Here is a 27,122-nt window from a genome sequence, read left to right as displayed (position 1 = left end):
CAGAATATTTTCCCATTATTTTTATTTCATTTATTATCTAAAACTTTTGGCAAAGGATGATTTAGGTCCATGTTTTTGCCTATTTTTAAGGTGAGAGCTTTTACTTCTAGTAACTTACACTTAAAATCTTACTGAAGAATGATAGCATTATGGAGCAAAGTCTTTTTAGGATGAAATGCTACAGATGTCTGATCAGATTTTTAGTAAAAGATGCCTTTGAAGTGCAACAAGGGGCTTTTAACAATTTTCTTAGCCAGAAATGCAAAATTTCCATTATTTTATATAGTTCTAAAGGGGTTTTTGCTGCATATTGGGCTTTGTGATAGGTGAAAATACTCAGATAAAATAAAAAGCACTGAATAAAAAAAACAGTATACAGCATAATTATTACAGATATATTAAAAAAACAGAAACGTAAGCATTGTTTAGTAAACTTTGCTGGTTTTAATTTCTGGCTTGTTTTGTTGATCTTTCATACTTCACTGGTAAAGGTTTCAAATAGGATCCCGGAGACTGAAAAGCGAATAACACAGATTTTAAACCTAATTCTAATCTGGAAAACCTTTAGGATTTGTATACTTTTATGGAGCTGGAATTCATAAAAATGGGATAAACCCAATAAAACTGGTGTCTTAATGCAGGTTAAATAATAATAATAATAAAAAAATACATATATATAAAACTAGTGCAAGAACATCAGAAGCAGACTTATCTCAACAGTCTATATATGTATGCATGTATAAAGGCTATTACAGCAGATCCTAAACTTATTTTGCTAGCCACTTCATTTCTAACTTTGCTTTTAGGATAAAAACTATGTTTCCATTTGTGAATCCTATTTCTGCAGGTATCAAAACTTATCTAAATTAGACACAGTTTCTATTTGAACTGATAATAATTTACTGAAACCAAATCTTTTTCTCTCAGTTTAAATAATATAATCAGGCACCATGAGTCTATAATTCACCCTAAATTAAATTCTTCTGCTGAAGACCAGTATGTGGTTCTTATCTCAGATGTTCCCTTGTAATGGGAAAAGAATGCTTCATAAAACCAAATGAGACCTCTGTATGAATTCCTAAATTATGTACAACTCTTATGTCATGGTCCTTCTTTTTTTCTCAGAATATTCTCTAGAATGTATTATGACTTATGGCCATAGTCTATTTCTTAATTTATAGCCTTGGTGATTCGCGTGAAGGAGATTTCTGACTCTGAATTTGGCGTAGATAGGGCTCGTTTTAGTCTTTTGCCAACAATTCAGAGTTATGCAGGTTAAAGGTTAACATTTCTGCAGCCAGATCTAGGCCTACAGTTTGCATCTAAATTTTTTACTGCATTTCAGCTTTTTCCTCAAGTTTAGTCACAGCTGAAAAAAGGTTCCTGAAAGCAGACAGAAAACATTAAAAATTCAAGACAATGTTCAAAACAATGTCCTAGCTTAGTCTTCCTAGCCAATCATGTATTTATATGGATTGAATCTATGGAATGTTTCAGCAGAGCTTCAATATTTTAAATAAGTGAATCTACTTATGAAGAGCCTGCTGTTCAGTTAAATTGGTGTTCATAGTGATTTTTATTTTATATACGTAAAAGATATATGAACATATATGTAAAAGTAAGGTTCAAGTTGGCAAAGCTTTATCATTCCATAGATCTTACACAAAAATAACAGTCTAGAAAAATACAAGGTGTACTAAATGTTTGTAATATTTATTTTATAGAAGGCAAAGGTAAGAAAAAATATGAAGTCTGAGATTAAAAAATTGTAAATGATGCAGGATCGACAGGTACAATTTTAGTGATATACTAAAAGTACTACATACATTTCGGTGAGAATCATGCTTCTTCAGAAAAATAACATCATCACTAGCACTGTTTTGTAAAGCATTCTATAAACAAAGGAAGAGGTGTTGGATTTTTAAAAATAAATGTTAATAATTTCACTTTTTATAAGCATTTCTCATTCAAATCTGTATTCTGTAAAAATACGGGTGAAATTAGACTGTAGATATTTAAATACTCGTTCTTTGTAGATATGATCATAGACATGATGAAGTTCGATTTTCATATAAGTAATGTCTTGTGTAAATAGGTAAAATTAAAGTATTCATCATAAGCATGTAGTTTTGACTAAACAATTTTCATCACATGTGAAATCCCCTTCACAATTACCAGGTTTTGAGGTGATGTCATCAGAATAGATATGTATGTAAATGTGTACAGGGCCACAGGAAACAAGTGAATTATGGTTGTATAGTGAATAGTTTACAGATCACCTTTATTTAGGGTGCAGGTATAAAACTAGTAGCTAATGACGTGATACATCGTAAATATTCACTTCTATTCATGAGTAGTAATTTCAAAAAAAGGACACAATCTGTTTTCCCTAAGTTTTTAGAATACTGTTCCTCACACTTCCTCTAAGCATATTGATGTTGAGGTTTATATAAATTTGTTTTATTTGTGAGAAAAAGTTCAGAATCTCTCCAGTGCTAGCTAAAACTGATGCCAAATGATTTGGGGAAAGTGGAACACAGTGCCAAATGAAATATAAAGTCTTTGATATCTGTCTGTCTCTTTCCAAATCTGCTGAGTACTTATAATGAAGCCCAAAAATGAGAAGGACCTTTTAATCTTTTTCAGGATACATTATCATGTTCCTCATGGCCAGCATCCCCAGGACTTAGGTGGGAAAAAAGGTGGTGCGATCTCCGATTAATTCCACTGCTTCATTCTCGGTTTTCCCAGTACCTTCCAGGATCAGATTTGTGCAGGTAAAGAAGTTCAGAACAAAGTTGGAACTTGACTTCTTGGTTCACAGATACAAGCCTTAGGGAGCTGCCTTGTTAGAGGAATGTCATTAGTAGTTCCATTGCAACTGTCAGAGACATGAAACATAGGAGCTTTCATAACGGTCTGCCTAGGCCCACCTTGGCCCATATTCTGCTCTGGCGTCAGCCAAGACCAGGTGTATGGGGAAGATGTGACCTTCCCTATTGCACCTAGTGGTCAGCACATTTCTCAGTTTGAGATTGCACGTAGGTCATTACATTTAATAACTGCTTATGCTCCTGTCCTCAAAAGCTTCTTTCTAAGCTGCTTTTTTTTATACCTTTGGTTTTTGCAATGCACTGTGGCATTGAGCTCTGCAATGTAATTAAGTTTTTAAAATATACTTCCTTTGCTTGTGTTAAATCTCTCACCTGATGATAACTTCATTGGGTGAAATAATCTTGTTGTTCGGTGTTGTACTCCGGTCCTAGCGGTTAAAGTCTTGGGTGGTGTGCACGTGACTCCCTGAATGGTGTATGAATGTTCGGGCGGTTGCTGCTCCCTTAACATTCGGGAACAGCAAGGTCTGGCTGCCCCATGGGGAAGGTGAGCCAAGAGCAGAGGGGGGCAGTGGGGCTGGATGAGGCAGTGTCCGTGCAGACAAGGGCCCTGTCCAACTGCCTCCGGTGGAGGAGCAGAGCAGGCCTAGGGGTGGTCTTCAGATGAGTCCATCATGGTGAGGTGGGGCTCAGGTCAGGCTGGGAAGTAAGCCCACAGGTTGGGTCCAAATCAGTGGGGTACATGTCAAGGCACAGGCATAGCCACAACCAAACTCAGGCAAGGACCAAGGGCAAGGGCCTGAGCTGATACGCAGCTCCCAAGCGAAGGGAGGGACAGGGCCGCCACTCAAGCTCTTTCACAGCAACCTGGTCCCACATCCCACAGCCACACCATGGCAGAGCTGGCTGGCAGAGCTGGCCTCAAGCACAGGCAGCTGGGCACCCAGGAGGGGGAAGAGAGTGGACTCTGAGGGAAATTATAAATATACATTTTTGATTTACATTTTTATAACTTCAGATGACGGTCTTCTGTTTTCCGGTTTGAAGGATCCCTATTTTTATCTCCTTTTAGGGAAACCCTTCCATAGCTCTGATTATTCTTGTTTTTCTCTCCGTTTCTTTCGTAATTCTAATATATCTTCAATGAGACAAGGTGATCAGGACTGCAAGGAGGATTCCTCTTGACTTATATTAAGACATAATGATGTTTTCCTTTTTTTATTTGTTCTTATCTAATACTTTGTAAAAACCTACTACCTTTTGACTGTCATAGCACTAAGGTGATGGTTTCCAGAGAATTGTTTGTAGTAACTCTTGCATTTCTTTCCTCGATGTTTATAGTTACAGTAAGGTTCTTTGTTGCTTACATATAGCTAAGGTTATTTTTTCCCATATGTGTTACTTTGCATTTATTAACATTGAATTTCATTGCTATTTTGTCTCCCAGTCACTGGAGAAGCTGTCCAAAGCTCATAGTCAGGTTTAAATTTATTGCATAGACCTACAACTTGTAATTGTTTAATTTAATATTATCCTAGTAAATCAGAAGAAATCAGAAAGGAAGACAAGAATAGGGCCACAAAAATTATCAGAGGGATGGAACAACTCCCCTGTGAGGAAAGGCTGAAAGAGCTGGGGTTGTTCAGCCTCGAAAAGAGAAGGCTGCGGGGAGACCTTATTGCAGCCTTTCAGTACTTAAAGGGGGCTTATAAGAAAGATGGGGACAGTCTTTTTAGCAGGCCCTGTTGCGATATGACAAGGTGTAATGGTTTTAAACTAAAAGAGGGTAGATGCAGACTACGTATAAGGAAGAAATTTTTTACAATGAGGGTGATGAAACACTGGAACGGATTGCCCAGGGAGGTGGTAGATGCCCCATCCTTGGAAACATTCAAGAACAGGCTGGATGGGGCTCTGAGCAACCTGATCTAGTTGTAGATGTCCCTGCCCATTGCAGGGTGGTTGGACTAGATGACCTTTAAAGGTCCCTTCCATCCCAAAGCATTCTATGATTCTATGAGTATTCTGGAATGATTACTGTTTTTCCAGTGTTATACATTTCAATAGAAAAGAAAGTAGGTACAAAATCAACAAGGCAAAGTATATAAATAAGATCATACTTATTAAAGTTTTAAATACCTAGGTATCGTGTGGATTAATTTATCATCTGTATATATAAGAATGAAGTTCTAATACTAAAAAATTCTGTGAGTGTCAGCATGGAAGTTGTTAACTGGAGAACAGCTGTCTATAGTTACAGAGCATGTTTCTCCATTACTACTTCTAGCCCATCAGAAACATTAACTCTTAAAATAAGCACAAAGGACTTATCATTTGTGACGCTGTGAAGCCTTACTAAATGAAATAAACTCTGGCTTTCCCATGTAATCTTCATGTCTGCCAACTTAAATGTGTGTCTGGGAAGAATAGTGTGTTATGCTATACCCTGATGGCTCATCAGGCATTAGCAGTTTAAAATTTCCTGTTCCTCTGTTCATACACATGTAAAATTACCCAATTAATACAGAAAAGCTTCATTAATATTTCTGGAAAGGCTGTTTCACAAAAGAACCTCCCCAGTATCTTTTCTCTGTTTTGCTCACCCTTCCAGTGTTTCTATGGGTCCTACAGTCAACTGATACCATCTGCCCCCAGGGCTGGCTTTGTGATCTCCCCCAGAAACTAGAGGAAGAGAAGTGTTCTTCAACCTCAGTTTGGGCTTTGCATGGGGTGAATTTTATTGTTTCTTATTACAGCCTGCTTCCTTCTCATTGGTTCTCAACAAACATTTGAAAGCTCCACAAAATCCTCCCACGGCCTCAGTTAATTCTGAGGGCTGTTGTTTCTTAGAAGTACACTACCTAGTTCTGCCAGCCATTTTCCTATTCACAGAGCTGCAATTAAAACAGGTTAGGCAATAGTCGTTTCACCATTAGATAATTGTGAAACTAAAAACAGCCTGCAGCTTTTGACTGGTAGTAGCAAAATCATATTTACTTGGCTGCATGATCCTTGTTTTATTGAGGAACAATGACTGGCCCAGGGAGTCAAAGTGTAAACCAAAGGCTATCATGGCTTATGCTGAATTGAATAGAACTACTCACACGGAAAATTAGGACATATTCAACTATTCATAGATCTAGAGTTATAAAATTCAGTCTTCTGCATCAATAAAATACAACCTTAAAGTGTACATTATAGAACTTGTACATTATAGAGAAAGATTTTTATGTAGCAATGATATTCCTGAGATTTGAATTTCCAGAAAATAAATATAAAAGTATATTCATACAAAACAAAATATCTGAATTCATACTCAAACCTTGAATAACTACTCTGATAATTTTCTCCTTGTGTCCTTCTATGCTGTCTAACATGAGAAAGTAAGAGTACCTGAAAGAAACAAAAATGCAGTATAAGTACGAGAGAGGAAGTAGTGGGTTTTTTTCAAAAAAGCATTGAACATTTTATGTTGCTAGCAAGACAGTTTGTAAGAGTCCTTTAAATTAGTGTAAACATTTTAAAATGTGACTCCCTCTCAAAATTTGTTATGAGAGAAAGGTAGATAATTTTTAAAAGGGACTGCTATAAAGAGCAACATTAAGGAAAGGATATTGAAAATAGTATAAGAAAGCAACATGAAATGGAATTTAATTCGTTACATTTTCTGTAGTTAATATTTACAAGCTGTTTTCACTATATAAAGCCTCATAACTTTTTATGTTTCAGAGTTTGAAAAGACTGGCACAGAAATACATCATATCATTATCACATACACTATTATGCCACATTATCGTATTCTAGCTTTTCTAGTGGGATGCTTGAGACACATGAATTCCAGAGGGTATTTATATAAAATTCCAGAGGGCATTGAGGTTAATCTTGGAAAGCTTATTAATTTCAAGTACAACTCCTGAGTTCCAGAAACACAGAACCTGAGATGTGTACTTGAATAAAAATTCATCTGATCTTAAGTTTTTTTGCTGTATTATAAAATGATTGATCTACTATTTGTTCTATTTAATACAAAACACATACTTAATACCTTATTTTTTCAAGTTTGTGTGGTAGTATGGACTTCGGCTGGTAGACTAATTCAAGAAAATACTATTACAATAATCTAAGGCTAAGGATATCTACTGCCAAGACTACATTCAGAAGTAATTGATTAGGTAGCCATGCATCTTATAGTCTGTGTTTATTGATACTTGGGCAAGAACATTCTGGATGAATAGCTTTGTATGCGCACAGATCAAATACCTAGGAACAGCAGAAACAGTCTGATGCCCCGAAGGCATCAGATTCACTGTGTTTGTAGTGTAAGGGAAATTTGTGCATTAGGACTGAATCTGGAACATACTGGGTTTTCTTTGCTTGTGCAGGTTAGTTTCACACATTAATACATTCCTTGGATTCCTACTTCGGTTTACCATACACTGAGTAGAAAGAAGGAGAGTCCTGAACATAATGCTGTTTTTCCTGAAAGAGCTAATCAACAAATTTGTCTGAGCATCATGCTATGCTCTTTATCTACAGACTTATTTAGAATTTTATTCTGGAAGAATTTACTATTTATATTTATAGCCATTTAAAATAAAGGATATAGTAAACAAATGCTAGATACATTACCTGAAGATGCTTTAAACAAATCTTCCTCAAAAACTTTACCTGAATTATTGTGAAAATGAGTCATTGAAAGAAGTAGCTCTCAGTTTGTACCTTTGGATTTTAAGGAAAAATCACTACCCGTGTGAAAAGGCAACTAAACTGATATGTTAGCTTATGGATTTCGATAAACCACTGGTCTCTGCATGATCGTGTTAGGATATATAAGTCTTATCCTCCTGTAAGAGCTTGTTCTTGTGACGGGACTCTCAAAGCAAATGGCTCTAATTAATTTTTAATGCTTCTCCTGACTGAAGGAAAAGCCTGTATTTGACATGGATGCAGCAAAGACCTTTATGGTAGAGATAGATATTAGCTCTACATTCTACACAACTAGAATATAATTTAAAGAGGTAAAAAAACCCTACCTTTGCAGAATGGATATCTGTCCTGAGATGTCAGAAACTGTCATCAGTGACTCTCAGTTTTACACTGAAGATAGCACTCACTTTGACTGAGCCATTCTCAAAGAATACGAATGATGGACTTAATTTTAAACCATGTACTACTGAGCATTAATGGATGGGTTTGTAGCAGAATGCCAGCAGGGGAATTTAGTATTCCCTGTATGTTTAGTAATCTCTTACTCTGGGATACGGATTAATATTGAGATTTTTTGGTTCTGAAGGCAGAGACCTGTGAGCCTTCCAAAGGCTGTTAGCCAAGAAGAAATTAGGTTTGGTACTGCTTTAGCATCTGAAAGTTTTCTCTTGTTCTATAATTGCTCAGCACTCAGCTGTGGAAAGTCAGTCTATAATGCATGAGAGATTATTGTGTAGGTGCCCAGATTGGTGCCGGGATAGAGGCACCCAGGTGGCCACTGCTTTTGTCATTGGATGTCTCTTGGCATTCCAGTGTATTTTGCTAATGATACTATATTCAGAAATGCAATTGGAAAAATCATTAATGCTACCTGATCGATTTTGAATTCTCCAGCTTTTCTATCAGTAGTTTAGAAGAGGATCAAAATTCTATACCAAGAACAGCCAACAAGGGGTATCCAGAAGGAATCTGACTGTATTTAAACGATATATTAGAAGAATTAAACAAAAGTTGTTGAGAAACATGTACTGTATTCCACTGAATTTCTCAAATGATTGCCTACAGTGTCCAGTGCACACTTTCCTTCTCTGTAATATGCAGTATTAAAGTATTAGGTCTTTGGTATGCATCAGCTATTTCACTTGTTTAGCTTCTGAAGTCACAGAGTGTTGGTCAAGGTTCCGTGGACCTAGTCTATGGAATTTTTTTATAGCTTTATGTAAACTTAATATAGTCTGAGTTGACCTTTTAGCATAATCTATTTAATATGCCAGGTATTTATAAAACATAAAACCCAGCAATTTATCAGTGTTCAGTGGCTGACCTTTGTTGGAGCTGAAAGAAAAGCATTTCTACAAGTATTGTTAAGATGATGTGCTAGAACAGATGAAATTTTCTTCTGACCTGATCTGTTATGACATGTCTATAGGCAAAATGCGTTCCAAGTAATTGCTGTGGATGGAGTTTGCAGTGGAATAATTCAGTGTCTCTCTGCTGAAGACTGTATTGACTGGCTACAAGCAATAGCAAATAACATTTCCAACCTCACAAAGCACAATGTAAGTATGGATCCAAGTAAGCCAGAAGGTTTCCCAATCATATTTGATTATAACTGTCATAAAAGCCTAATGGGTTCACACACAGAATTATCTGCATATAAACAATGCTTGAGGCTGTCTGAGAGAAGTCAACTCAAGTTTGTCATCAAATCAGACTTTGTGAGAAATCATTGAATGGGAAGATATTCTCCCCTGCAGTCGTATAGTTCACTTCATCGCTATCAGAGTTATTCGCTTCTTAGCAATACCAGCTAGCATTAGAAACAAAGACCAGACACACAGGAGAAAGACAGGCGTGATGGGTAAGTACATATAAAAGAAAAAATTCTGTACTTTCTGCATAGTTTGAGAAAGCACATCTATATAAAGACTGGTATAATCAGAGAGGAAATGGCCTCAAGCTGCGCCAGGGGAAGTTTAGGTTGGATATTAGGAAAAACTTCTTCACCGAAAGGGTAGTCAGACACTGGAACAGGCTGCCCAGGGAAGTGGTTGAGTCTCCATCCCGGGAGCTATTTAAAAGACGGGTAGACGTGGTGCTTGAGGACATAGTTTAGTGGTGGACTTGGCAGTGCTAGGTTAACGGTTGGACTCGATGATCTTAAGGGTCTTTTCCAACCTTTATGATTCTATGATTCTATGATTCTATGATCTGAATTAGATATTAGGTCTGTTTAGGTATCATTTAACACAAGGAGAATGGCAAGGTGTCTCTATGATATAGATACAGATGTTTATTATCCACAATGATTAAATGCATTTATGCTTCATGCACTGTACTTTTATGATCTGATCTTGTGGGATAGATATCTCCTTTTATTGAAGCAAGAATGAATGTTATGCAAAAGTTTTGCCAAACTACTAGTAAGTTCGACTGAAAGGTCTTCTGGACCTGCCTAGGATGTATTTTGGATTTGATAGATGACATAGTTTTTCCTGTAGAAGTATATGGTATCTTTCCTGTTTTTCCTCAAAAAATACAGAACACATGGGTAACTCCATTATTTTGAATTGAGTTATAACAAGGAAGCCCTTGAGTATTTCATTTATATTCTCTTATTTCCTTAAATCTGTTTTAGCCTCCCAAACCTGCCTCTAAATTTGCTTTTGTTTCAAATACAGGGAACACATTGAAGGAAGTTGTATTTCTTGCAGATTTATATTCAAGATGCAAAACTGTGTTCCATCTGGAAGCAATATGTAGAAGTCATTGTATTATAAAAACGTGACAGACATGAATTCATCCACCATCTGCAAGCTTCCACGCAATACAAGCCAACTTTATGGCTATTTATTCATCCTTACAATGCTGTTGCTGTATAGAACCTTTCTTGTCTCACTAGGCACCCTGACAAATGAGGGTGCTGGTTTTTTCTCTTGCCATCTTTAGTTCAGACTATTAATGATTCTTGCTACCTAAAGCAGTGTATTTGTTTACTTATAATAGATAGATGAACCTAAATTTTATTTGATAATGCTTTATGTAGCTCTGATGAGACTATAATTATAGTTGCTTAGTGTAACTTGAATTTTGGTAATGCACTGTTGTTATATGATATATTTTCAGTGTTTTAAAAGTGAGTGAGTTTGTAATTCTACACTAGTTGCCATAAAATACAGAAACAATGTATCTGATGTTTTATAAAATGGAAATAGTAAATTATACAACTATTATGCCAATCTTTGTATTTACTTTATCCCAAAGACATCCTGTAAAGTAACTGTGAGAGTTAGGGCTTATGACAATTATCCATTAATCTATTTTTAGAACTATCTGAATCGTTCATAGCCATATGAATTTATGGAAACCAATGAGACTCTCTTTTCTGTAATATATTTTTCTTTTAAATTGTCAGGTGTCAGAAAGAATTAGTTATTTGACAGCATACGTGATAAGTGAAAATAAGAAACATTAGAGACACAGAAGGGAAAAAACCCAAACTGTTGCTCAGAACAACGATTAGATGTGATTAGACGTCCCTATATTTTCTTTCTTTACAAGATGGTTATTGACATATACATACTGTTGATGTTAGCATTTTTCCTCTGAGAAAGGCATTTACTCACAGTCATTCTCCCTTACTGTGGCATTCAGTACCAAATTAAAAAAGAGAGTATAGGACTTTATTTGAACTTTTGGACAAATTGACTGATTTTTAGTTTCAATTAACATCTTATTTCTATCTAGGGGTTATGGAAAATAATTTGTTTCATTTCAATACCATGTAGCTCATAGAAATGTTAACTTACACGCTCTTTCCCACATGTACCTTTTGAAAAAGAAGGAAGCAGATGAAAACAAGAAAGACTATAAAAACTAAATTGTTTCTGAAAGCATTTCCTTTACCAGTGTGTCAAGTTTGGACTCTGTATATTTGGGTGGGATTTATCTTGCCTACCTTTGATGTCTTAAAGCAGAATGTCCGAAGAGTGATCCTTATGATTTACTTTCAACATCTACTTTATGATGAGATTAATTCCCTCAGGACATGTCTGTCTTTCCTTTGACTGGTAAAAGACCCTGGGGTGGTGAGTTCAGACTTCTATACCTAAGGAGACATGTATATCCTGTCACTGGTGTCTTTGAGGGGTCAGAGAGGATTTCTCTGAATAAATCTGCCAAAGAAATGCCTGGATATTTTGACAAAAAGCTGGCTGAAAAAAATCATCTGATGGTTCAAACCCCACAAATGTGTGTGGGAAGAACATGGCTTTCTCTCCCTAGGTTCCCATATGTATCTTAGAGTTGTGAAATGCAAGTCCTTGCCTCCAAAATCTCATGTTTAAGTCTATAGTTCAATTAAATTTTTATAAGGATAATGTCAACATCTCTTCTGTCATGATCTATATGTCCACACCTGACACAAAGGTGGTGTGACTCAATTGCAGAATCATCTTTGTAGCCAGTACCTACCAAAGAACAGGAAGATAACAAAAAGGCAGGAGTAGAAACAAAACCAAAATGTCTTGACATCATCATCTTTGAAAGGCAGTGTTGCTAATTGAATATACGTAATGGAGCTGGAAGATGGCATCTAGACTATTGGACTATCAATCATCGTAGTGTGAGATAAAACTTGTATTATTATGCAACAAGATAGTTACAGTTTTAATGCAGAGATATAGAAAATTATATTCTGACTATTACAGAAGAAGAGATTAAAAAAAAATCAGTATGCTCACTGATCTAGTTGACTTCATTTCAAATTTTCATCAAAAGACAGACTTCAGGTATGCACTCTTTTTCTTTATATTCAGTAAATTAGAACTAGCGTCCTCCAGTGTCTGTAGCATACAGAGAGTGATACTGCTAATTTTAATTTCTTTAGCTCCCCAGAAACCGTAGAAAGATTACATATGAGATGAAATACATCACTTTAAAATTACAAAACATGAATTGACTTGTATATTGGTATGCAATGAAAATGCATACTATAGAAATGCACTGTTGAAAGAGACTTAATATCTCACTATAATTGATGATGTGATAAATCCATAAAGATCATTCATTTCCGAAGATGGGTTCCCTCCAACTTGAGTCACTTGAGCTGCATCTATGTTAAAATATCATCAGTTTTAGCAATAACTTAAAAAAAACAGAGGGGTTATATTAAACCCACAGTTTAGACTAAGCAATCCTGAAACTGAAGTTCATGTGCTGAAACCTTAATACGTTAAATTGAACCTAGACTTGGGAACTCTAATTCCTCTATGAAATGATGAGGTAGAAAAGGGTTTTACCTCTTTTTGTTCCCAGTTTAGATGTCAGGCCAAAGACGATTAGAAAGGGAACAAGCTGCTGCTTCTAACTTTTCTTACTCGTGTTCCAAGTATGAATTTTCAGTTCTGCTGTTCCAATTCAGCTGTGAACTATTGGCCTTTCCATGAACTTTTAAACTGTATTAATTTCTGTGGTAATTAATACTGATTTCTATTCTTTACCATCTATTTTGTTAAAGAATTTTATGATGACAGTATCCAATAGGTCACATAACTTTTAAAAAAACTATGCTCTGGAAGAGTCTAAGAAAATACTCCAGAATCATGTGGTCTATAACGATCCACCTGTTGCCAATACATCCCTAACTGGTGCAATTTTCAAAGGACTCAAAGGCAAAAATTTTAATGGCTTTAGCAGCAATGAGATTTTACCCAGGGTCTTTTTCAAACTTGGTTCAATTGAAAATTATTTGAGTGCCACAATATCCTATTCAAGTGCTGCCAAAATTAAAAATAAAAATAAAAAAAAAGGTCATAAGCCCTTCTGTCCCTCATAACGGAAGAATAATAAAAAAATACATTGCATCTAGGATATACCTTAACAGAGTCTTTGGGGATTTATCCTCCCAACTCAATATTTGTCACTCTTCCCCATTGCTTTCTCTGTGGCAGATTTTTATACAGTGAGTGCAATGATACTTCTTTTCCCTTTCCTCTTCCGTCATTTCCTTGGGAGGCACTGCAGCAATTGCACATTTATACTTCTTACCTTGAAGCTAGCACCTGACAGAGAAGAAACATGAACTTCATCAGGCAAGAATGACAGGCAACTGAGGTAAGGTTGCCAAGCAGGAGGTGACAAAAAGTTAGTTTTAAATTTATCCTGAGCACACCTGTAAGATCTTGCACAATTTAGTTCACCGTAACTTCACTTTATTCCATCATGGTACATTTTGGTTGAAGGAGGCTGTAGCGAGGTAGAGATTGGTCTCTTCTCCCAAGTAACTAGTGACAGGATGAGAGGAAACGGCCACAAGCTGCGCCAGGGGAAGTTTAGGTTGGATATTAGGAAAAACTTCTTCACCAAAAGGGTAGTCAGGCACTGGAACAGGCTGCCCAGGGAAGTGGTTGAGTCTCCATCCCGGCAGGTATTTTAAAAAAGGGTAGACGTGGTGCTTGAGGACATAGTTTAGTGGTGGACTTGGCAGTGCTAGGTTAACGGTTGGACTCGATGACCTTAAGGGTCTTTTCCAATCTTAACGATTCTATGATTCTATGATTTTCTGGGTAAAATAACATGTATCTGAAATTAATGAGGCACACGTATGTTGATGGTGGAAGCATGGCAGTAACATGAAAGCAGTAGGATTAAGAGGTCTACACACTGAGTATGAGTTTGGCACAATGTATGTGTTTTCCTGAACTTAAGCCTTTATTTTGAACAAAGTTCAAAAGTTCAATTGAAATCATGGCTTTAATCATATGCTTAAAATGTAATGCCTAATCAAAGAAACTGCTACTAAGAGGACAAATAAATTTGTCCTCACTTTCACTGGAGAAAAGAGAACAATAATACTTTATGTTTGCAATGCTGAAATTCGGGTAATTGTTTAGGGATTCTGTAAGTAACTACACAGAGGGAGAGAAAAAAAAGTACAAAACAGGAGGAAAAAAACCAATTAGAATAATATGTTCTGTTCCACTTGTGGGAAGAATAAAATATGACAGGACGACATTCAGTGTTTAGTAAGTTATTGAAATAAATTAGTAGTACATGTCTCATTTTTCTGGTGCATGTTACCACCAGTAAGAACATACTGTGGAATGTTATATTACGTGAATAAATCAATGTCACTCATATGAAGTGAACAGATTTCACTTTTCAATTTTTTAGTTGAACTACCATGGCAGGGCATCAGGATGCTCTGATGTTAGTCATTTTGGAGTTTTCAGGGATTTTATGCTCTTAGATGCCCTGTGAATTGTGTATTACAATAATATTTAACTTTTTATTCGTTACTAAGCTATGCATGTTTGGAGCAAATCCAAAAAGATCAATAGTAGTATCAAACCTCATACAGTGGTATATTTTGTAGTAATGCAAAAGACAAACACTGTCTATAATTTAGAAGTTGAAAACCTTATAAAATGAAGACCAAAACAACAGAAGATTAGGGGAAGTCTTCAAAATATTACCAATAGAATAATTTTTACATATATGATTTACTTTTCCCAAGACAGAACTACTCAGATAAATTGGAGTTATCAAATAAATGTATGTTCAACTGGTTTTTAAGCATTCAGATGTTTACAGAGTTCCGACACTTCAATTTTTTGTTCTGCATCCCATTCTAGAGCTTGTAAAGGGAAGCCTGTAGAGGTGGTCATTCCAGTGCTGATATTGAGGTCTCTGTAGGAACATTTAAAACTCAGAACTGGATATGCTTGTAACATACTGCTGCCATTTTTTTTTCCATATATGGTTCTTTAAGGCACATAGATCTAAGTGAATAAATGTAGTCAGTGCAGCATCAAAATTACATAAATCAAATCTCTCCTATTTTTCCTTCCTTTTTCAACATGGGATGTTACTAGCCTGACATTTAAAAACACATCTGTTTCTATGGCACTGTTATCAAGTGTTACATATGGCCTTGTCTCATATTTACTTACATTTTGGGCAATTTGCTGCATGTCTTATTTCACTAACTTGTTGCCTGTACCTTGTTCACTGAAGAATTGTGGGATATTTTATATCCTCTTGGGTGTACTGATTTAGCTGCAAAGAAAAGTTGTCTTGCCAAACTATATTGCTGTTGCTCCAATGTGTTTCATCTGCACTTTTATAATGTATCGGAGTTTAAAGGACAATGTCTAGCATGTGACAGGTCAGGAAAACAGTGCAAGAAAAGAATATTTCTTTGAGAAATATTTCTTCCAGAATATTTCTTCCAGAATAGTCACCTTATTTGGGAAACTTGTAGCAAGAAACTTCTGTCTTCATAGTCGGAGCACTTGTTATGACACATTCTGATTAGGTTGACAGCACTCATCACTGACATGCAGCCTTGCAGTCTTGATTTGGAAAATACATTGTAAACTTCAACTAGTCATGATAGCTTTTCAAATGAAATAAAATTGCCTTTCTGTACCAAATGTCTCCCAAATGTTAGATCTATTAATGCTATTTTTAATAATATCTTTCCAGTTTTGCTGTACATAGTATCACAAGACTTGCAGCAGTCAATAATATCTAATAAAATATTATCATCTGTATTACTACAAATTATCACTATACAGCTCTAAAATATAGTTTAAGAGAAACAATGTCCTTAGAGACAATAAAATAAAAAGCCCTTTTTTTGAATATTCTTCAAACAGAGGAACTGCAATTTACCTCTTAAATATAAGCCTTAAAAAGGAAAGCCACATTGTTGCAGAGAAGATTTTTGCAGTCTATATATGATGCTGTCACACAGCAAAGAATCCCTGCACTTTGTCTGATTCATCCAATTTTGTATGGAGTCAAATTAAATTGTAGCCTTGCACTAGTATTTAAATAAAAGCAAAACATCAGAATATTCAATACATTCTTTAATCTATGTAGGATTTATGTTAAGCTCTGACAATCTTTCTCTTCCTTCATTCCATTATTCTTGAAGGCTTAAGTTTACACACTATAATAAAGACTATAATCTGTTTAGTTTCGGAGACACTTTGGAGGGATGTCATACCTGCTCTCAACATCTCACCCTGGTGAAAGGTAGCAAGGAGCCTGCAATTAAGAAAAATAAAAAATCTCTTCGTTGATTTAAAGTGGCAAAGAAACAATGACAAGAATAAAGGAAGTAGGAGCAGTCTAACTAGGAACACAGGTAAGCCACTTGGGTTTTTGCAGAGAGGTAACACATGGAAAAATAAAGTACTCATTATAAGTTGCCCTTTCCTGCCAAAATGCCAAGCTGCCCTTTCAGTAGCAGTTGGAGACTTCCAGCTACTTTAACTTAGTGTTTGTTGTGCAGTAAACTGTTCAGTATTCCACAATTGCTTTATTTTAAGTGAGAGTGCGTTGAAAGTGCCTGTTGAATCACAAACTGCTGTTGATAAAACAGCAACTGAATGTCATTCAGCAAACTTGAATATCGTTATTTGTATTTTAAAGCAAGATTAGCTTGTTTTCACATCCCTTTCCTCTTACTCACTTTTAAAATATATTTTTAAAAGGTGGTTACATCAAAAGTTTTTTCTTTCTCCCACAACCAATTAAAAAAAAATAATTAAAAGAAATTGAAATGCACTCAAAAAGCCATAAAGCACCCCAGGGTATACATTATTAGTAGGCTAATGTGTTGAAAACGCTTTCTCCATTTGGTTGTCTTGCTTCATAAAGTGACGTAGACATCCAGTAGATTCAGGTAATGCACAGCTTATATTCTCCTGAGGAAGAGAACGGACTCAGAAGAAGAGGCATAGGGGTGGGGGAGAAGACAGGAGTTTCAGTAATTCCAGGACAGTTTTAAGAGGTTGGGGCAAACAAGCCCAGTTGATGGGGAAATAGTCAAAACAACAAATAACCATTAGGCAGAATGTGCTGCAGAGGAAATGAGCTCCAAATACTTTAGACTTGCCATTTCTCTGCTAACAAAAGGTGTTATGAAACTCTGTGACAGGTTTCTTATCTCCTAAAAATACCTGGGTAGTTAAGTTGCAGGCATCTGTGGAGAAAGTCTGAAAAGTCTGAAATTACAGCTGTGCTGATCGCCTGTGTGGACATCAACATGATTGCAGGGTTGTTTGTTTTTTTTTTTTCACCAGTTTGTTTATTTCATAATATGAGGTAATTACATACAAAGCTTATTTCAAAGACTATCATTGAGGTCATGAAGTCAAGCTTGAAAAATTGAGAATGAAAGCACCTTGTTTTATTCTCATTTCCCAATGCATGGTACTCTATGAGTTGCTGCACTGAAGAATTATTCATTTCCTTTGGGGATTTTTACCTTTTTGCACTGTTTATAATGAGCATATGAGAGGTTTCTGCTTTTTTTTCTTTTTTTTTAATCGTTTCAAAATTTCTTTGTACAATTTTACAGCCTGAAAAAGGTATTTTGCTAATTGTACCAATCAGGAACTGTAGCACAGTGAAATGAAGGAAAATTTTCTTTACTGCATTTATGGAATCACTTGAGATAACTTTGGTCTGAAATAACCGTAACTTACTTAGAAAGTAACATAAAGCACAGGTTCCATTGACTTCTTTGCAGTTGCCTGTTTTTTTATCCTTTCAGATAGTGCTTCAGGTTAGGAATCCTATAAAGGTTATTGCTCATAAATGAAAATATTTAGCGTAAATAGTTTTCTTGAATTAATTTAGGAACTTGCTGGCAAAGAGTGGATAAAAGTAGATTTGTTGGGGAATATAGCTCACTTAAACATGAGGGGCTTTTTGCTTTTCTGGATTTGTCCTGATTCTTCAATACAAGTAACTTTGCTAATAAATGAAACAGAGGTCCCAAAGATGCAGGGTTCTTCATAGAATCATGAATTTCATCAGAGTTATTTCACCCTGGGGAAAGAACAGTATGAGATCATAGAATTAAACCCTATCATGAAGACTAAGGGAAAATAAGAAGTAAACTGCTTTAATGCTACATGTGTGTGTATATATATACATATATATACAAATATGGACACAGAAAAGATTTAATAGGTGTTAAATATTAAGAAGGAAAAGTATATTAAATCTATAAAAATGTATAAAACAATTTTTATGTTGCTTCCGTTCTTTCTGAAATCAAATCTGCAATCCTTTGCTATATGGAATAATGTCTCAGAAGGTATTAATCACATATGTTTGTCTGATATTAAAATGACTATACATTTTTATATTTGATGCAGGTAATCAATTCTTTATTCTGTCAAGAGAGCACTTTATGACTACAGTGTACATACTGGGCTCCCGAATTCTATTTTGATATGAGATCTCCTGTGATAGGAAAGGTAGTCACTAATTTTTGGATATGGAGAATGAGGAAATCATAAAACACTACTGGAAAGGAGGCAACCAGGTAGTTAAAGAATGCCTGTTCATCTCACCTGTGACTACTTAATTGTTCAGTATCGTAAAATAAAATATAAAATGCAACCGAGGAAGAACTTGATGCATGTTAATCCTTACACTTACTTTTAGCTATATTAGCAGAAAGATGATGTAAGGTCAATGCAGATACACAATTTAGCTCTTTAACATGATAAATTCCAGTTTTATTCATGAAGCTACTTTTCAAATGTCATAAGACAAACCTTATTTTCATTTCAAATTACTGATAGATATTCTACTCCTCTTCCAGTGTGATGCATTGAAACCACATAGAAGATCAGTAAAAAGTATTTTTGTAGCCCATTGTGTCAATAATACACTGACCATTTAAACAACAGGATAAAGTGATTTTTTCTTTAGATCAAATTGTTCAGAGGTAGATTTGAATATGTGCAACTAGTCTATGTAGAGGTGATTTGCTTGCATGTTTCATAGATTTCCTGTTTGTACAGCCAAGGAGTCTTAATAAAAAAGCAGAGTAAAATAGTATATGTGCAGATTCCAAAAATGTTTATGTCTGTTGGTGAATGATCACACAAACTTACAGCAGTTTTCTCCAGGGAAGAATCTGTTAACTGCCTAGCAGAAAATATTGTTTTCATTGTGTTTATTTCCTAAGGTAATTTTGTAAAGTAATAACAAGGATTAAAAACTTCCTATGGTGTGTCAACGTGCTGCAGCTTCTCACATAATTCAGCCAATTTAACATTGTCAAAGGGGGTTTAGCAGTTCTTCTTCTCTGGTATCTGATTGCCAAGGAGCTAGACTTCTTTTTTGTAACTACTTTTTTGTAAAAACATAGGAATTCAATCTAATTTAGCTAAATTAAGTAATCTCACAGAAATGTTAGGTGTTTGTCCCTGAGAAGGCAAGATCCTCTCCACCCAAACTCCCTACGTAGTCAATGGATAAAAGAAAATGTCTTTAAGACTTGAAGAAAGTGAACCAGTCATCCTAACTTAGGCACTTACTTCTGTCCCATTAACTATATAAAGAATGCAGACATCTCCAGAGGGTAATTCAATCTCCTTGAATTAAGTACCTACCTCTCCCACTTATAATAGGAAGTGGCAAGAGGGTACTTTAGCATAATAGCCTACAGGTTGGAAGAGTCACCCTGACGTGAGAGAGAGGAGCTCTCCATGCTACTCAGCCTGCAGGCCTTGTGCCATCTGCCTCACCCCTGGCCAAAGGATGTCTGAAGACAGAGCAGGGCTGAGGCTTTGCTTCCCTTTTCAGGGCTGTTCTATTTGCCATCCATTGAGCCACATGTAAAATTCATGCCAATGCCATTTAGCAGGAGGCAGGGATCTTATCCAGCCTACCCAGTAGGATTCATCCAGTGGGAGTATTGCTTAAGTGCAGCAGATATGTTCCTATCTCCTTCAGCCTGAGTACTGTATGTCCCATATCATGGGTGGGTACTCTGGTATTACCTACCATGACCAAATTGGACACAGACACTTCACTCCCTATACTACAGTGCAGCTTTTATTTTTACAGATTTTTTAACCCAACTCAGTTCACTAAGCTTATTAACAGTGCAATCCCCCAAACAGTTCTTTTAGCACAACTAAAAGGCTGGGTACATAGGGTGGATATACCAGCAGGAAGAGAGAAGTCAGCACAAACTTTTGCAGCCAAGTTTGCCATGAAAGAAAGATCAGCAAAAACAGGCCTCATATAGCTGTCTTCAACTGAGCAACTGGGGATTTTCTGTATTTGTGAATGTTGTAGTCAGATAAGCCTTCTTTACTCTTTTCCCTTCTGTCTTCTTGGATCTTCCATTGCAATCCACAAAAGTTTTAAAAAATAACAAGAATGTCTCTCAGATTTTGAGACCAAATTAAAATCCATTAATGATGGCTCCTTGAGATGCTCCACCATTTTGGAGGGCTGAGGCTTCTTAATTTGTGGCGTAATTATTACTGCAAAACTAGCCCACATTGCTTTGGGGAAGCCATGTTGATGCAAAACATTTTTTTTCTTTGTGAGCAATGGACTTGGTCATTTCTGAGTAAAGGATGTAAATGAAAATATTTGTTGTTTTCCTTTTCCTGTGTGCCTTCTCATTCATTGTGGATGCTACTTTCCCTTCCCACGGAGGTACCTGGGGAAAATAGCCTTATTACTGTATGGGGAAAATACAAGTTTTACTGGACATTTCTAGATATATATTTGATTAATATTTCTTCATTGGAATACCAACCCATAGGTGCTGTGTAGATTTAGAAAAACTCCTATTAGTGCCCATTGTATTGCTTTACTATTCTATTCAGAAAGAAGAAAATATTCCTTTTCTCATATGTGCTACTTATTTTTTTGGAAAATTTTGTATTTTATTGGAAAATGTCCACTGAATAGTGAATATCATTTCAATTAAAACCATTCATGAAGAAAGGTGCTGCCAAAGAGACAAAAGGAACTGACATTCAGACACCTGTTTTACTGTTTCAGATTCCCTTTTTGCTATACTAGTGTTATTAGTTACTTCCATGAACTATTCTGAGGTGTTGCAAAGATTTTTCTCCTCATGAGTTTTCCTGAGATACTCCAGATGTCTGCAAACAAACTCTTGAAGTTTATTATTGTAAGAGGAATCATAGAAATGCAAATGCAAATAAGCAGCAAATCTTGAAGGACATTAGCTTTACAATTATTAAATATTATATGAGTGAATGATGACTACATATATGTTTGGGTTTTCAGCAGTGAGCCGTGTCGTTCAACTCTACAAACTTTTATATGATGCACTTGCTAGAGGACATGAATATATTATTTTTACCACTTGTTTTGTTCTTTGCCAGGCAGAAAAACACAGGCTACTCCTAAACTTATATTTTAGTAGTGTGTGCATCCTATTTAAATGTTTGGCTCATTTTGTAACAGTAGCAATATTAATTTTAAAGGTTTTTTTTTTTTTACATCATAAATAGGGTGTTTCACAAGAAGAAATATGTCCTTAGGCTGTACACAACCCCTATGGAGTTGTGGAGCTAAACATTCTTTTTCAGTTCCTCTTTAAATAATTCATAAATTATAGTCTGTATGCATGTTTAACAACAGAATTGTTTCCTTTTGCACCAGATTAATATAAATGGATCTTGATATTGCTGTATAAACATAATCTATAAATTTTAAATAGAAAAAAAAATTCGAAAAAACTCTTGACAAGCTGTTTTAAACAGATTATTTTTAAAGTTATTTGCCTAACAAGATAGCCAGTATACCTCTCCTGACTATTTAGCAAAGTACGTCTGCACCTTAATTAAGCTAGCTACTCTTGCTGCAGCAATATGGAGATTAGCACATTCATTTACCAAACAGTAACCATAAATAGCATTTTCATCTCAAAATGTAATGAGCAGAAGTCAGGAAAACACAGTATGCGATTTCAATAAAAAAAAAGAATACTCCCTAGGTTTGGATAGCAACTAGAACTCTCTGAGGCTTGCAGATGGTTTTACCAGTAAATTAAGTTGCCACTTACATAGCTGGATAGGTTGCAGGCCAAACCTAGCTTAAAGCAATTACAGCTGTCTGACCTCTATTTAGTCTTCTGAACCCACTTCCCATTACCACTGTAAGTTTGTAGAACAAATCACAGCTTATGCATTTTATGCTCACATTTTTTTTACACCCTAAAGACAGACTCACAGAAACTTCCCACTTGCTCCTGGTTATAATACCATTCATTCTTTACAGTGGCGTGACTTAGAAGGCAGTTTGCATCTTGACCAGGTCATCAGCAAATAATAAAAAAATTGACTTGCTGCAGTACTGGTCTGTGTAGCTCCACTGGCCATGTTGGTTTTATGTGATCAGAACTACAACTCTGAGACATGGTTTTTTTTGTTTTGGATTTGAATAGACAAGAAACCTTTAGCTCCAGAAACATTAACCTTTCAGCTTAAAAAAAATCTTATATTTTTGCATGTTCGTGTCTTCTATCCCAAGCATTAGAAGACAAAAAAAGTTAATTCTAATAATGGGATTAATTTCAACACCGCCACTCTTTTTATCAGTCCGTCATCAGCTTCTTAGCCATTCATTATATTGTTTGTCTTTGTTGTTCTGCTTACTACTTTTATCTCAGTTGTATTTTATGTAGATCACACGGGAGTCTACCAATAGTGTTACCAGTACTAAAGAACTTTTTTTTCATTTTCATATATGAATACTTGTATAATCAAAAATCAATAGATAACCATATTTTCTGTAAGATGCATACTCTACTAGTCCACTGGAAAGAAAAGAAAGTGCAAGAAGGGACATGGCTCAATTATGAACTCTTCATTAACCTAAAACAGAGAAAAGAAATAGCAAAGTAGAATTTGTTACTAAGAGTGGGCTCGGGAAGTATCATATGAGTATGCAGAACCAGAAAGGTGGTAGGACTAGATGAGATTTCCTCAGCTGGGAAGCAGTAATGGTGAAAATAAATAGTTTTAACATATACCAGTGATAAGGTCCAGAGGCCAAGGAAAGGGTTGGTTCACTGCATGTTGAAAAGAAAATTATTGGTAGACAATGACAACAAAGTCAAGGTACTGAATGCTCTTTTGGATAAGAATTTACTCAAAAGGTCAGTTGTAAACAGATAATTGTCACCATTTATAAGTGTGAAACAGTCTTGAATAATGTCGGAACACATTAGAAACCAGACAGGGGACTAGTTATACATTAACGAGAAGAATTTTAAATATACACATTCTCTGTAATTCCAACTGTGTCCTAATTGCATTACTCATAAGCTACAAAAGATTGAACTTCTGTTCTAAATCTGTTTGCTGAGTACAGATATTTTCCAGATGAAATAAATAATAGTAAAGTAGAAATGATAAATTTTGTGTGACTTAGAACACCCAATGAATATGGTTGCAAGGTAAAAAACTGTCTTTATGTAGCTATGACTTCATTTCATTATGATTTTTTTCAGTCATGACCAGCTCCAAAGTAAATTTTTTGCAAATTGTATTGTATGTGTTAATAACCACCTAATTACTGCTAAGAACAGTTAGTACTCATAGTGAAAGAGTAATTCTATATTTGATTTAGGAATTGCTGCCTTCATTCATCTTTGGGATTTTTTTCGTCTTGAGCTTTGAGCTTATGCTCTCACAGCAGCCTATGCTTTATGAATAGGCATGATATTATTCAGATATTTAATTGCTTTGTTCAGTTCTAAATTCTCCAAATAACACATCATTCTGATATATATTACTATTTTAAAAGTTATTATAATAATGACAAGTTTATACAGCTAAGTCCCACATTGTGACAGTATATAACAGTGTAACCACACACAATTTTACTCATTATACATCACCTGTTTTTGTTGCAGCTTGACATACGCATTTCACTTGTAAATTATAGCTTTTGTGTTCTTCTACTCATGCCACTGTCTTCATGGTTCATTATAGCCTTGGTGAATAATTTGTTTCACGATTTTTCTTTTAACTACAGTGCTGTAGTAATTTTCTGAGCATATGTGTGCCATGCCTTTTTCTTTCAGGAAAGGTAATGTCCATGATTGATAACTAAAACTTCACTAGAGTAATGAGAGAAGGCATTGTGGAAAAATTAATAATTGGTTTAGTTTATTCTGATAATTTAAGTGTCATAAGGATGATTCTTCCTTTGATATTGTTTTTTGTTGTTGAAACTTAGAGAAGTTGAAACATGTTGATATCTTGAAGAGATGAAATGCTATTATTTGCATTTATTAACTTATGACATCATGTTTTCCTTTGAACTACCAGAACTATTGATATAGCAAAAATCTATACTTTTGACTGAACAATCTCTTTTACTGCTGAAATGAAATTAGATAGTGAGTTGCTGTTCTGAAATCTATTGACACAGATGCGCTTTCAGTGAAAGATCTTAAAAATGTTTCTTGAACTTTATATACCATGTGGCAACTCTCACTCATGCAGAAATATGTCATTTTTAAATGGATTAGAAATTTGTTTTAATTTTTTTTTTGTTCTCTGTTGAAAAATGATTTTCAAAGATGATATGTAGCCCATTATAATGGAGTGAAATAAAAATAATATAAAGTTCATCATTTTCTCATAGGTAAGTCTGAAACACATATTAAAGCAAAAGTCATCTTTAACTTTACTTGTAGTATCCTCAGTGCTTGTCTTAGTCATTCTTAATGTGAAGAAATTGGTAATTCATGAGAGGCTGGGGAAAATCCTGTTGATTCTTAATTATTCAAAACTCATCCTGTTTAAGGATTACAAGGTCATATCCAAGACAAGAAAAATATACCATCTATTACTACTATGTCAATTTAACATTATTGTTGTCAAAATTGAAACAGTCCTCAAATGTAATTCAGTATTTAACACACTTCTTAAAAAAAACCCAACAAAAACCTGAGCTTGAAAATTAATTCGTTTCTGCAAAAAATTGTACCCTACCCTTTTTGGTACTTTGACATATTCTACCCCTTGGTCTGCCTTTCAGTCATGGTCCCACAGATGCACAGCTCCTTACACTTGTATATGACCATATTGCTCAGTATTTGAGCATTCCTTTTCAGAAATACCAGAAGGTACTTGAGAAAACCGATATTTATGCGTACTTTTGCTTAGTATTTTATAATGAATTCTTAGTTATGAGGTGAAATTGGAGATAAGTAGAAGGAACTGCATTCTTTAGAAGGGAACAAATTTCAAGACTTTTCAAGATAATGGCTCAGCAGCTTGTTAAGAGGCTAAGGAGAGTCCAGTCTTTCCTTCTTAAGACAATGCAGAAGCTTTATTGCAAAAGAGTTTTTCATTGAAAACCAACTCAGAGTATAACAGAATACAGCGCTAGAGTGAGTTTGTGATTAATCTGAATGCAGAGTATAGTGAGCCTCATCGTGTATAAGGAGGAGGGACCAGAAGTGTTTTACAAAATATGAGGACATGGCCTTTAAATATAAAAGTACTACAAAGTAATTTTGTAGTGTTTCAAGTGAAATTTAAAATGATTAGTTATACAGATGAATACATACATACATATACAGCTTTCAGCAGAAACAAATACTGAAAAACTAAGATTTTTATACCTACCTCAGTGACACATGAAAAGATTTTTTTTTTATCAAATTTAGCAATTGTGTTAATACCTAGTTCATTATCATGTGAACCTACTGTCTCAACAGCTATTTCATATTATTTCAACCAAATTATTCAAGTAATGTAATACCAGGTGATTTTTTTAGCTTACTCACAAGCAGTTTGTTATCTGGTGCTGTCAGCCAAATTGCCTCATAAATATTGCTATTCTTTCTGAGAGCTCCAAGAGAATAAAAGTGTGTAATTCTTTTAGACGGAAAAAGTGAAATATGACACAAGACAATGAAGACTAGGTGTTCCTATAATTTTATTTTTAATCCACTCAAACTAAAGTAAACAAACTTGGGTTGGTGGTGGTGTGAAGGAAGATATAATACCTGTACAGGCTACAGAAAGCTTTTTTAGCTTCATTGCCTCAGGTAAAGGTATTTGTCTATGCCACTGGCAAGTGGCCAATTTATTGAACTTTGCCAGCAGGAATTCATTTAGACTGGTATGCTATAGTATATTTCTAAAATATATTTTAAAAACCATTAGCTACATTTCTACGGGGCATCAGCTTCTGTCAAGAGGGCTAATTGTCTCATGTGTTATATATAATTGTGTAAAATTCTCCATTTCTTCTGCCATTTTACTACCCCCTTTGTCTTATTAAATGCCAGAGTGTGAACTCCAAATGTTGTTATCTCTACCAAAGTGAGGGGTCCTGAAGTAATGCAAACCTCGGCAAACTGTGAGCTCTTAATGGGCAAGGTCAGAGGCCTGCTGATAGACTAAGACTGTAGGAACAAAACAGGTTTAGCTGCAGTCTTCAACAAACTGCCTCTCATTATGTTTCAGCCAAGTCAGAGAGAAAAGACCAGATTGGCAAGAGGGACCTAAAAAGGGAGGAGCTATGTGACTGGGTAAAGAAGCAACTCAAAAGCTGTGAATAGGATTTTTAGGGTGAAGGAAAACAAGGAAAGTAGTGAGCTTCAACAAGTATATCATATACAGACCAAACTGATGATGAGAATATAAATTCTGTTACGAGGTGTTTTTCTTCCAGGACCTGCTAATGGTACGAGTGGAAACTTTACAAGGGAACCAAAACTATAGATGTCTTGATCCAAATCTTAAACTGAAT

The 27,122-nt window shown here is 35.4% G+C and overlaps 1 protein-coding gene across 8 annotated transcripts in view; it reads left to right on the top strand.

The window, feature by feature from the left end:
- SNTG1 (syntrophin gamma 1) overlaps positions 1 to 27,122 on the top strand; it is a 355,828-nt gene that overhangs the window by 240,122 nt on the left and 88,584 nt on the right. For all 8 annotated transcript variants that reach the window (XM_087753570.1, XM_087753564.1, XM_087753555.1 and 5 more), the window contains 2 exons: positions 2,647 to 2,777; positions 8,971 to 9,100. In XM_087753570.1, the coding sequence (XP_087609696.1) occupies positions 2,647 to 2,777; positions 8,971 to 9,100 (261 nt within the window). The remainder of the gene's footprint in view (positions 1 to 2,646; positions 2,778 to 8,970; positions 9,101 to 27,122) is intronic.

Source organism: Nipponia nippon, unplaced genomic scaffold (assembly GCF_047370975.1).
Source record: "Nipponia nippon isolate SJK-2023a ecotype South Korea unplaced genomic scaffold, ASM4737097v1 scaffold_1, whole genome shotgun sequence".
Lineage (NCBI taxonomy): Eukaryota > Metazoa > Chordata > Aves > Pelecaniformes > Threskiornithidae > Nipponia > Nipponia nippon.
This window is presented reverse-complemented; position numbering and strand designations above follow the sequence as displayed.